The sequence below is a fragment of the Lytechinus pictus genome, chromosome 7 (genome assembly GCF_037042905.1).
Source record: "Lytechinus pictus isolate F3 Inbred chromosome 7, Lp3.0, whole genome shotgun sequence".
Lineage (NCBI taxonomy): Eukaryota > Metazoa > Echinodermata > Echinoidea > Temnopleuroida > Toxopneustidae > Lytechinus > Lytechinus pictus.
In genome coordinates this window covers 48,445,778-48,458,591 of record NC_087251.1, presented here as the reverse complement: position 1 = coordinate 48,458,591, position 12,814 = coordinate 48,445,778, and the positions used below count along the sequence as shown (strand labels likewise).

The 12,814-nt window shown below is 36.3% G+C and overlaps 1 protein-coding gene across 1 annotated transcript in view; it reads right to left on the bottom strand.

The window, feature by feature from the left end:
- Positions 1 to 1,918: 1,918 nt before the first annotated feature.
- Positions 1,919 to 12,814, bottom strand: part of LOC129264280 (peroxisomal ATPase PEX6-like) — a 48,695-nt gene continuing 37,799 nt past the window's right edge. The window contains exons 15-17 of the mRNA XM_064102969.1: positions 12,413 to 12,490; positions 6,939 to 7,078; positions 1,919 to 5,793 (exon numbers count right to left, since the gene is read on the bottom strand). Coding sequence (XP_063959039.1) covers positions 5,654 to 5,793; positions 6,939 to 7,078; positions 12,413 to 12,490 — 358 coding nt within the window. The 3' untranslated portion in view covers positions 1,919 to 5,653. The remainder of the gene's footprint in view (positions 5,794 to 6,938; positions 7,079 to 12,412; positions 12,491 to 12,814) is intronic.

The window sequence follows — 12,814 nt, the reverse complement described above, 5'->3', positions numbered from 1 at the left end:
ACATATAAGAAATAAACAAAATCATTATCATAGTTTGACCACCCTCCCCCCCCCCCCCTGCCCCGATGATAGTTGGTAAAAACAACACATGTATGTCATATGAGGGAGAAAGAGTTGTTCTAAAAAGAAGCATAGTAATAATATCCTCTTATTTATCCCATTGTTTACAAATAATAGCTAAATTTAAATGTCAATTACTCCTTCATTGGGATTACTTCCAACTCTTTACAAACGATAAAGGCGTAAAGCATGTTCTTTAAAGTACACTGTGTGGCTCTCTCTTACACGGGACCGACGGCTTAAAGCCTCATCTGAAAGACAATAGGCAAGAAGTAGTAAAATAAACTTGTGTCGATTGGTTGTGACAGGATTTCCAGAAGATGACCGCTGTCCTCACGGTCGGAGCAGATATGAAAGGAGGAAGAAGCAGTGGTAGAAAAAGAATGAAAAATTATGAAATTTAAGAAAGAAGCAGAAAAGGAATTTAAAGCACGAAAAAGAAGTCAAAGAAGAAGGAAGAAGGAGAAGAAGAAGGAAGAAGAAGAAGGAAGGAGATGGAGAAAACGCTGAGAGAAGAAAGGAAACACAGATTTTCAACATTTTTTCCCCACAAAACAAGACAAAAACAAATACATTCAAAAGTAACGTTGTTCTTACGAGACATAAATTATCATGGACAAGTCATCGAGAAAATGCACAAAAGATCTCCATCACAATTCCCTCATGCAAACATGACAAACTAAGAGGTCTGAACACAAATATGATGCACATGTATCAGATGTACATTAATACATATACATCTGCTACATACTCATTGCATTAAAAAAATAGAAAACATAGATGTTAACTATAACCATTCCTTTGATCTAAAGTTGTCAATACAATGATGATGTAGAGATAATATTTAATTATAAAATGCACGAGAAGAATCAAATCAAAACAAGTAGAACGCCTCTGGCAGTCTTGCCTGCATTACACGATTCAATGTAGCAGCAATGCTGACTTTGAAAATGACTAACATAATTATTCCCCCCAAAACCCATTCATACAATACTAAGTTCATTGACCCTAAATGACATTTGACCTTGATCAAGTGACCTACGACTTATGCAAGATGAGCAATGATACTGGATTACCCCTATGTCCACATTTCATTAACTATATCCATAAACTTTCAAAGTAATGATGGAAATTCAACAAATACCCCCAACATGCCCAAAGTTCATTGACCCTAAATTACCTTTGACCTAGGTCAAGTTACCTGAAACTCACACAGGATGTTCGGTAATACTTAATTACCCTTATGTGTAAGTTTCATGAACACATTTCAAAACCTAAATCTTAGGTTAAGATTTCAATATTGATTCCCCCAACATGGTCTAAGTTCATTGACCCTATATGACCTTTGACCTTGGTCATGTGACCTGAAACACGGCAGGATGTTGAGTAATACTTGATTACCCTTATGTCTTAGTTCTTACCCTTATGTCCAAGTTCCATGAACTAGGTCCATATACTTTTTAAGTTATGTCATTTCAAAAACTTAACCTTGCTTTAAGATTTCATGTTGACAACGCCGCCGCCACCGTCGGAAAAGCAGCGCCTATAGTCTCACTATGCTATGCAGGCGAGACAATAAAGAAGAGAAAAGCAAGAATATGGACGAGGAGGAAGGGAGTACGGACTGGAGGAGGATATTAATCGTCATTACGATAAACAAAAACCTGCTGCAGTTGTTTCCATGAAAGTATACTATATCATTGTTCCAATTCCTATGAGTGAATGTATTACTTGATTACACCCAACTCTCGCTGACAAAAAAAAATATATATATATATATAGGGAAAGCAAGTGAAGCAAAACAAGTATTGAAAAGAATTGTCTTTCTTACTTTGCTGAAAAAAAAAAGAAACTCAAATTTCAATACTTTAAATATTTTAATGGTTTTAGTGAACACATGAATTACATACAAAAACTATCTTATGCACACACAATTCCCAGAAATACAATATGAACCACAGATCTCTCTTTCAATTATGCTCATGATAAACAAATGGGTCTTAACAGGAATAACATATATGTACATGTACAGTACATCTGGTATATATTTATTGCAATAATCAAATAGATATACATGTGTCATATAACCATTAATTGATCTTCTAAAATTGTCATTGTAATGACAATGTAAAGATAATTCATTAACAAAGCCCAATATTGGGTTCCGGTATTTTGATTATGGGTCTCAAAATTTCAATAAATGACTTCAAGTGCATCTCAATAGGTGACACTTACACCTTTGAAAAGAATATGTTACATATATTGCCCAACATAGCAAGCTTCTGCATTCCAATTTCATGAAAGAACAAATGACCAAGTCAAAGATCATATTGGAAAGCTTATCTGTTGCATGGTCTTCCTTTAATGCATAAGCACATAGAATACATGTATCATTTTGCCTCCTGTACTAGGACTATCTATTCATGAACACTGTAATTTAAAAGATTTGATAAACAGTACATAACTAAAAGAATGTGTTTTTAATGTTGCCATGGTGATTCAATTTGGTTTGAAGTGAAATCTTTTATAAATATTAAATGTTGAAAAACATTGAAACCACTGCAATTGAAATCACTACTGACACCAACAGAGTTAGCAACATTGAATTTTGACATCGATGCAAATTTATCAAGAATCCATGATTAAATTACTATTTAAAAATGACACATCATGGTAAAAAGGAATAATCAAGGTTTCCAATTATACCATTTTCCTTTACAATGAAGATGATGCCAGAATAAGAAATTAATTACCATCTCAAAAAAATATATATATATTTTTTAGGGGTATCTTTTTTAGGGGTTTACATACCTTTTATTACCTATATTTCAAATCTCTGATTGTTGACATTAAGCTAAAAAATATGGAGAACCTTATTGGGCAATTCTTCAAAGAAGATAGATTTGAATGAAATCATCGCATCTCAGTTACAAACTGACATAAACATGAATTAAAAATTTAAAAAATCTTTAAGAATATTACCAACAACAATGGACACCAAGAGGCCATTTTCCCAAAGCACTCATATTCAGTATTGAAAAGAAAAAAAACCCCATTACATTCACATGTCAGCTATATGCATGAAGCATACCACCTGACAAGAGATATAGATAACGAAAAATTGCTGGAAAAAAAATATATCCTTCACTAAACTTGGTGTAACGGGCCCCATAAGGGATACATGGGGGAGCTTTTCATGAAAGGACTTGTTTCATCCAACAAGTCCTGTTTTATCCAACATTTACCATAGAAACTGTATTTCTCCACCTATCAAAATCAAGGAGAGATGTCGGATCAGACAATTTATAGGAAAAAATGTTGATGAAATGTTCTCCAGGAGACATTTGAACTTGATACATTCATCCAAAGTAAAGTATATTATGTAAACAACCTATCATGTGTAATGTACATGAAATTCTACTGAGCGAGTAGTGAGAAAGAGAATACAACTGTAAAAATATGCGACCAATAATATAATCCATGTAAGTAACCACGTTACATTGGCTAAAACTGAAGAGATGATTCAGGGCATCCCTTTAATAATGGAATACTAACAAAACTATTTATTTATTCAGTTTTATTTTAAAAATAAATCAAGGAAAAAGATGTATTCCCTTAATCATTTATGATATATAAATTGCTAAATACATAATAGAACAGGGGTTCTCAAACTTCTTCTTTGAAGGGCCAGATGAGACTCGAAATAAACCTGAAAGGGCCAGGGTAAAGTGGATACTTAGAAGAAAAAAAATGTGCGCGAAGTCTCTTGCGGCTGGGGACCTAGATGCTCTCTGGTGCAATCTGGCCCTTATTTGGGGGGAATTTAATCCAACAAATTAATATAACAGTTTCATATGGAACACAGGCAAAATTAGAAAAGATTTCAAAATACAGCGAGAGTCAATAGTAATGACAACAAAATTGTTGTACTTTGTTAAAAGGAATGTAGATTGTACCTATGTCAATTTTAACACATACGTGGAACTGAAGGGACAGATAATGTTTTGTAGTAGGCCTATCAATATTTTTTTGTAGTCAAAGTAGATTGGCTAACACATTGGCAATGTGCTCGATTGCAAAATGAATGCATACTTGTCTGTCCATTCTTCACGGAAAACACAATTTTCAGCATCCACCTTTCTTTTCATTGCAGAATTTGATGCCATCTTGACCTGGCTAACAATTAATGATGACTAATGTACCCCTGAGAAAATCTGCAGAACTGAACCAACACGTTTTAACCAAATTGATCGCGTGTTGGAATGTGTGCACACGTGTTTTTAAATGCAACGTGTTATCAACGTTTGACATGAAGCTACCTTTTTTTCAATGTAGCGCCGCGCTGGTCATCTAATAAAAAAGTAGAACAGACAGAAAAGACTCCACTAAGCTTTGTTTAAAAGTCAAATCAATTTGACTGCCATCACTTTTATTACGGTTTCATGATTGGATACACAATGTAATCATATTTAGCTATGTTTCATATTTTGACTTAAAAGTGATTAAAAAAAAACCCAGCAGAGTCTCGCGGGCCGGATTCGGCCCGCGGGCCGTAGTTTGAGAACCCCTGTAATAGAATATCAGACTAATTGCACTTCAATTTCTTACACCTGGTCAGTTTTTGTTTGACTGTAATATTTTTGTACTTCATGATTGACGGATCAACCCAGATCCATCAAAATCTGAGATCTTTAACACTCACTGGCATCCATTGGAGCACATTTATAGGTGAAATTTAGTTCTGACGTGGAGGAAACATAGTTGCAAGCCTCCTCCTCTTACTTGTCCTCCCTTTTCTCTTCTTCTTCTTCTTCCTCCTCCTCCTCCTCCTCCTCCTCCCCCCCCCCTCCCCCCCCCTCTCTCTCTCTCTCTCTCTCTCTCTCTCTCTCTCTCTCTCTCTCTCTCTCTCTCTTCCTCCCTCCTCCTCCTCCTCCTCCTCCTCCTCCTCCTCCTCCTCCTCCTTCTTTAAATTCCTTTTCTGCTCCTTTCTAAAATTTTATCATTTTTCATTCTGTTTCTACCACCGCTTCCTTCTTCTTCTCCTCCTCCTTATTCTTCTTCTTTGAGCTATGCTGCCTCCTGCAATTCTGAAGTTTCTTGTAGTATTGCAGGGTCCAGCAGGTGCAATACACCGAGTGAACACCCTCCTCTGTTATGCACAGTGTAATGGTTTTAACATGGATAGGTTGTGACCCTCCTACACACAGGACCAACAGCAGCATCCATTCCAATGGACGGAGTGTCTTCCAACTGAATTCACACCTGCACTGAATACAGCAAGCACATCTGGGGGGCGTTTCATGAAAGGACTTGTCGGACATTTTATCCGACAAGTACCAGTTTATCCGACAGTTACCATAGGAACAGTGCCTCTCAGCCAATCAGAATCAAGGAAAGATGTAAGATCTGACAACTTGTCGGATGAAAATATTGATGAAACGCTCCCCTGTTTTGTAAGACGTCTTTCGCCATGAGTGGGACTCGAACCAACGCACATTGCAAGTATTTAGTCTTATCCCAAATAGACAAGGTCTTCTTACCGAGTGATTTACACCACCTTTTGAAAAAATTTGGAAAGATCTGTCATATAGACTTATAAGCCCCTGCTTATTCTGTTTTGGATCTGTTTGTAATGATTGAGTTCAAGCTCTGAGATAGATGGAACTAATCTATCAAGAGCTTGCAAGAAGTCGTTCTCCTCGACCACTATGCTGCTTTGGTCAGTTGTTTCACCTGGAAAGTAAACAAGAAACAAATCCAGAGAATGCAATCATTAGTTACTTATTGGACTACTGGATTACCTGGATATAGCTTTTATCCTGCCACATCACTTCAGTTCTTTTAAAGTTCAGTATCTTTTATAATCACTATCAGCTGATTTGCATGACAATATGCAATCAAGATTGAGTACAAGTGTTGACGCCCTCTACATTTCTGTTTCTGTTTACGGTAACTCCCGCACGAACTCGGCAGGACAGCGTTTTGCTAGTGGTTAACGCCAAGCTGGTATATAACCAATTACCTGGGAAACATTTTACGTCTAGCTTAATCAGTCATAGTGACTGTCCTTATAGACGACAGATATTGTTCCTGGGCCCTTTTATCAAAGTGGATACAATGGCAGAGTGTGGATTCGAACTCACAACCTTGCGATTATGAGTCCAATGCTCTAACAACTGGACCACACGACCCATTCGTCTGCTAGTAACTGCCTTCAATTTGGTGATTTTTGTATCTTTGGTACAACAATGTTGTGAAGAACACAGACAACTCAGAAATACATGCCATTTTCAACAAACTGATCAACAGATTTATCCCTTCCCCTGCCCTCACTATAGATAACATCATTATACTGACAAGATCAATATTTTGTATTTTCTTCCCTAACTTTGACTTCAATAAAGACCAAATTAGCCCAAGGCTCAGTTTATCCATAACTGGATCTGCCGCTTTGAAAAAGAAAAAATAAAATGCATTTTTTTTTTTAATTCAGCAATTTAAGAAATGTAGCATCACCGTACAGAAATGATTGAATTCCCTAAAATCAATTTTGCACACAATGTGTCTTTATTTTCATTACATTTTTTTTTTCTTATATGGTTCATATCTCCAAGAAAAAAATCCTCGCAATTTTCCTCTTTCATTTCGATCATCTACAAGTGTATTTGGCTAGAACCCGACACACTGCACAGCCTCATTTACAGCTAGATTACTCATTGAGGTTAAGGCATTGGGGGAGGTAAGACATGTACAAGTACACCTTGGGAAATAATTATTAGACCGCAAAATACTGGAGCTTCGTAGGAAAGTGGTCTAATAATTATTTCCCAAGCTGTATTTCAAAAAGGTTAAGGTATGATTTGAATGAGAGCGGTTACCTGCTTCTAGACTTGCTATCTTTCTCTTGATAGCCCCAAGCATGGCATCAGAACACAGTGCATAGAAGTCAGCTCCAGTCAGGGTCAAAGGGCATTGCTCGGCAATCACATCAAGATCCAGTGACGGACTCAGATTAAATCTAGTTAAGAGCGCAAAAATGACATCATTATGACATCATAACATGGTGTAGTGGTTCTTATTCTTGCCTGGAAGGAACCTTATTAAAAGTCACGCAAATGGTAGCTATTGGACTAACGGTTGTCGAATTATGAGTGATTAGAGTATAGCAGGTACACTTTAATGTTTGAAATGAAATGTCCTTTGACAAAACGATGTGACATCTGGGCCCCATCTTACAAAGAGTTGCAATTGATCCGATCAATCACAACTATGGACAGCCAGCAATGTCAACATCTATTATGCATGTTTGTTCAAAATATTTTCTAACTATGATGTACATTCATGCATTCATTGTTTTCTGGAAAATTCACTGTGCTTCTCTTTGTTTACAAAGGACATTGCGCATATTTCTTGTGAGGTAAATATTTTGTATTTTTCCCCAAAAAAGTGTATTTCATAATAAAATGCTTGGCGCACTCGCCCATCACGGCGCTCAAGCTGCATGCATGCTAAAATGCGCACTGCTCTTGCAGATGAAAAAAAAAAAACATTGAAACTTGTCTATATCTCACCCTGGTTTTTACATAATGATTAAAAAAAAACAAGTTACCTGAAATTACATTGATCTAATAACCATATTTGTGTACGTTTTATGAAATAGAGACATATAGAGATGATTTTTCTCAATAAATTACGATTTTGTTTAAAAAAAAAAAATATATATATATATATATATATTTTTTTTTACAAAAAACGTATTTTTTAAAGAAAAAACGTACTGCCGTATTTTGGTTGCAAAAACGTACTAAATACGGCTAATAAGTACTGGTTGGCAGGTCTGGGAAATCCATCAGTGTCATAATTTTTTCTACAGGAAATTTGCAAAATGTCCTTTGTAAACAAAAGGGGAACACACCAAATTGTCAAAAAATCAATGAATTTATGGATATACATTCATATCTAATAAAAAAAAACAACATGAATTTTAGATGTTGACTTTGCTGGCTTTCTATAGTTGCGATTAATTGCATCAATCACAACTCTTTGTAAGACGGGGCCCTGATGCCACTACACAATGAAGGTTCCCCATATGCATCATCACCCAAGTTTAGTTGGAAAGGGAGCAATGGTCTTTTTCTGTACAAAATAATCAAAACAATAAAGTCAGGACTTTTTCATCATAATACTCAATACAGAAAAACATCTTAGAAGATCATTGTTGTATAATTTGCTATTGTTTAATCGTGGTTGTTCCTTTGTACATTGACCTACAAACGTAATGTAGGGCAAAATTGTAACAATCAATGAAAAACATGGAATAAGAGAGAATAAGAAGGAATGCCTAGACCGCCTCCTCCCCCCCCCCCACAAACACATGTGTATAGTCTTATTAGATTTCATGAAATTTTTTCTGCAAAATCATTCTGTCAAAAGATAATGAAGAATTTTTTTTTTTATTATCAATTAGAAATAGCGATAAAAATAAACAAGGCAAATGCCAAGCGTTGTCTCGCCTGCATATTGCAGTCATGAAGAGACTGCATGTCAAAACTACATGTATGCTATATGACTTAGATGGACCTCGTTTACGAGTTTGGCGATCCCACCTCGAAGCTATAGAAAGTTATTGTGTGTACAATACAGCAGTGCCAGTCATGGAAAGTTTATTGACCTTTGACCTTAATCAAATTCAACTCACATTTGAACTTGACCTGCACCTTTAAGAGATGGACCTCTTGTTTGAATTTGGCAATCCTACCTCGAAGATATAAAAAGTTATTATGTGTACAACACAGCACAGTGCCAGTCATGGAAAGTTCTTTGACCTTAATCAAATTCAACTCACATTTGAACTTGACCTGCACCTTCAAAAGATGGACCTCTTGTATGAATTTGGCAATCCTAACTCGAAGATATAGAAAGTTATTGTGTGTACAGCACAGCACAGTGCCAGTCATGGAAAGTTCATTGACCTTTGACCTTATTCAAATTCGGCTCACATTTGAACTTGACCTGCACTTTCAAGAGATGGACCTCTGTTATGAATTTGGTGATCTCACCTCGAAGCTATAGAAAGTTATTGTGTGTACAACACAGCACGGTGCCAGTCATGGAAAGTTCATTGACCTTTGACCTTATTCAAATTTGGCTCACATTCGAACTTGACCTGTGCCTTCAAGAGATGGACCTCTGGTATGAATTTGGTAATTTGGTGATCCCACCTCTAAGATATAGAAAGTTATTATGTGTACAACACAGCACAATGCCAGTCATGGAAAGTTCATTGACCTTTGACCTTATTTAAATTCGACTCATATTCGAACTTGACCTGTACCTTCAGGAGATGGACCTCTGGTATGAATTTGGTGATCCCACCTCTAAGATATAGAAAGTTATTATGTGTACAACACAGCACAGTGCCAGTCATGGAAAGTTCATTGACCTTTGACCTTATTCAAATTCGACTCATATTCAAACTTGACCTGTGCCTTCAGGAGATGGACCTCTGGTATGAATTTGGTGATCCCACCTCGAAGCTATAGAAATTTATTGGGTGTACAAAGTTATTATGTGTACAACACAGCACAGTGCCAGTCATGGAAAGTTCATTGACCTTTGACCTTATTCAAATTCGACTCATATTCGAACTTGACCTGTGCCTTCAGGAGATGGACCTCTGGTATGAATTTGGTGATCCCACCTCGAAGCTATAGAAATTTATTGGGTGTACAAAGTTATTATGTGTACAACACAGCACAGTGCCAGTCATGGAAAGTTCATTGACCTTTGACCTTATTCAAATTCGACTCATATTCGAACTTGACCTGTGCCTTCAGGAGATGGACCTCTGGTATGAATTTGGTGATCCCACCTCGAAGCTATAGAAAGTTATTGGGTGTACAAAGTTATTATGTGTACAACACAGCACAGTGCCAGTCATGGAAAGTTCATTGACCTTTGACCTTATTCAAATTCGACTCATATTCGAACTTGACCTGTGCCTTCAGGAGATGGACCTCTGGTATGAATTTGGTGATCCCACCTCGAAGCTATAGAAAGTTATTGGGTGTACAAAGTTATTATGTGTACAACACAGCACAGTGCCAGTCATGGAAAGTTCATTGACCTTTGACCTTATTCAAATTCGACTCATATTCGAACTTGACCTGTGCCTTCAGGAGATGGACCTCTGGTATGAATTTGGTGATCCCACCTCGAAGCTATAGAAAGTTATTGGGTGTACAAAGTTATTATGTGTACAACACAGCACAGTGCCAGTCATGGAAAGTTCATTGACCTTTGACCTTATTCAAATTCGACTCATATTCGAACTTGACCTGTGCCTTCAGGAGATGGACCTCTGGTATGAATTTGGTGATCCCACCTCGAAGCTATAGAAAGTTATTGGGTGTACAACACAATTGTTGACGACGACGCCGACACCGGAAATAGTGATAGCTATGTCTCGCTCCGCTACGCAGGCGAGACAAAAACCACTGGTTTCTCAAGTTGCCTACGTCATTTGATTTTAAAATGTTTAAAATAATCACTGAAGATCAAACTTTATTTCCGCAAAAAAAAGTATTTGCAATGAGCTGGAAAGAGAGTTCATTATAGAAAACTACTTGTAAATACTCATCCATCCTGAACAATGCTTTACAAATACCTTTGACATTTAGGGTATGCATATGCTGTCATCAAACAACAATTTATCAAAGCTTTAATCTGTACTGCATTATTCTTTCTTTTATAAAGAAGATTTACAGCATGATCAGGGACATCTTTACGCATTAATTATGTCATGTTGGATATCTTGGATTGCCATTGCGCTTTGTTAATTGCATGGGAAGGATTTGTACTCAGCATGCCTTGTCAATTAAGGACTTGATGTGATCATTTATCATTGATTTTATCAAATCGTGACAAAGCGATAAAAGGCAATGTACTTGAAGATTACACACATGTATCAAAACATTCTGGAAAATATTCTGAAAAAACTGATCCAATCATCGTTCAAGTTTATCATCATTTTCTTGTAGACTGATGTTTTATTAATTTAGTAATGGTTTACCAAATAAACACTATGACATCAAACAATTTTTTTTTCATTTGGCCTGGACTTCTGAAAACCTCCTACAAAATGCTCTTACATACAGGAACAGACCTTCACTAAATAATACTTACAATGTACTTACTTTCCTCTCTTTCACTATAAAAATTCTGATTTTGGATACATTTATTTCTTAATGTATGGGAGGCAGAGGGGTTGGAAGCTCAAACTTATCATGTAATACTGCACAAGAAACCAATGAAAAAGGCATTCAAAATAAAATTACTTCGGATTTTCAACCAGAAAAGTGCAGAAATGATAAAAAAACATTGGGAAGTATCATGGTATATTTTTTTTGTCTCTAATCATCTATGAACCATATTAAGGTCAAGGTCAAAATCGAATTACAGCATCAAATACTAGGGTAGATTGACCTACATAAATAGGTACCTAGAAGAAATTCACATGCATGTCCAGTAATGCTACAGTAACAGACCATTATTAGCTTCTATTCTGAAGCCACGATAAGTGTGTGCCAGAGTTCTGATGCTGGCAGGTACATGAAGGCAGAGCTGGATCCACCCCGATACAATAGCTTTGAAAGACCGACTACTAGTATTGTGTAAAAACAATATGGGCCCTGAAATGCTCTTGTGTCTAATCTGGCTCGGTCCGTGCCTGGGCAAAGTCCAGGGTAAAACTTGTGGATCACATGAGTCGTATATCTCACAGACATAGCATTGTACAAGACCTCACCATCATGGTTGATATACTTATCAATTACTGAAAAGTTCATGTTGATGTAAACATGGTTTTTATAAAAGCAGAAAAAATAAGGAGACATATTCATGAAGTTTGACAACAACAAAAAAAAAACTGTCAAAGAACCCTGTTATTGGGACAACATAAATTGCATAAAATGCCATTTCTCATAACATCCAAGAAGGGATTTTACCTACGCATTCAATATGTTTTCAGACACATTTAATTTTATACACACTTCTGTTCTATGAAAAAAATGTTATTAGTCATCACGACCCATTAAAAATGTGTATTTATATAATTAATATTTCATGACCTATGATATCATTTATATTTCATTGACCAACTGATAAGGGCAGCTAATACCATATGACATCGCAAATTCAAAACTTTAAAAATATTATAACTCTCTTCTTCTTCGATGGAATTTTGTCAAAACTACACCAATATTTTCATCATTTTTCCTGCTTTAAAATAATGTTTAGATGGATCTATACTTTAAACGATTTTTATGCCAGTTCAAAGGTCAATAATACTCACTTTCTTGTCAGGGCATGAAGAATTCTTGACTGTGATGATCTATCTTCACTTACTCCTAGGTAAAGAAGTTTATCAAACCTGAAAGACAGGAGGAAACAAAAAATAGAGAACTGATATATGGAAAAAGGCAACAGAAATATTCAAGACAAATCCAATGAAGTACAAATTTGTGAAATGCTTCAACACCATAATCAACTGCAAGTGAAACACCATTTAACAGCAATCTGAGAAAGTATTAGGAATCAAGATGACCAGAAATTTGAATTATAAGAGATTGTAAACAAATGAAAATGTTCCAGTCTGTGAAAATTATTTGACAAGAGATTCTTATGCGAGGAGCATACCCCAAGGGGGGGGGGGCAATTTTTCAGTATCCGTGAAAGTGATGCTGAGCTGGTCTTG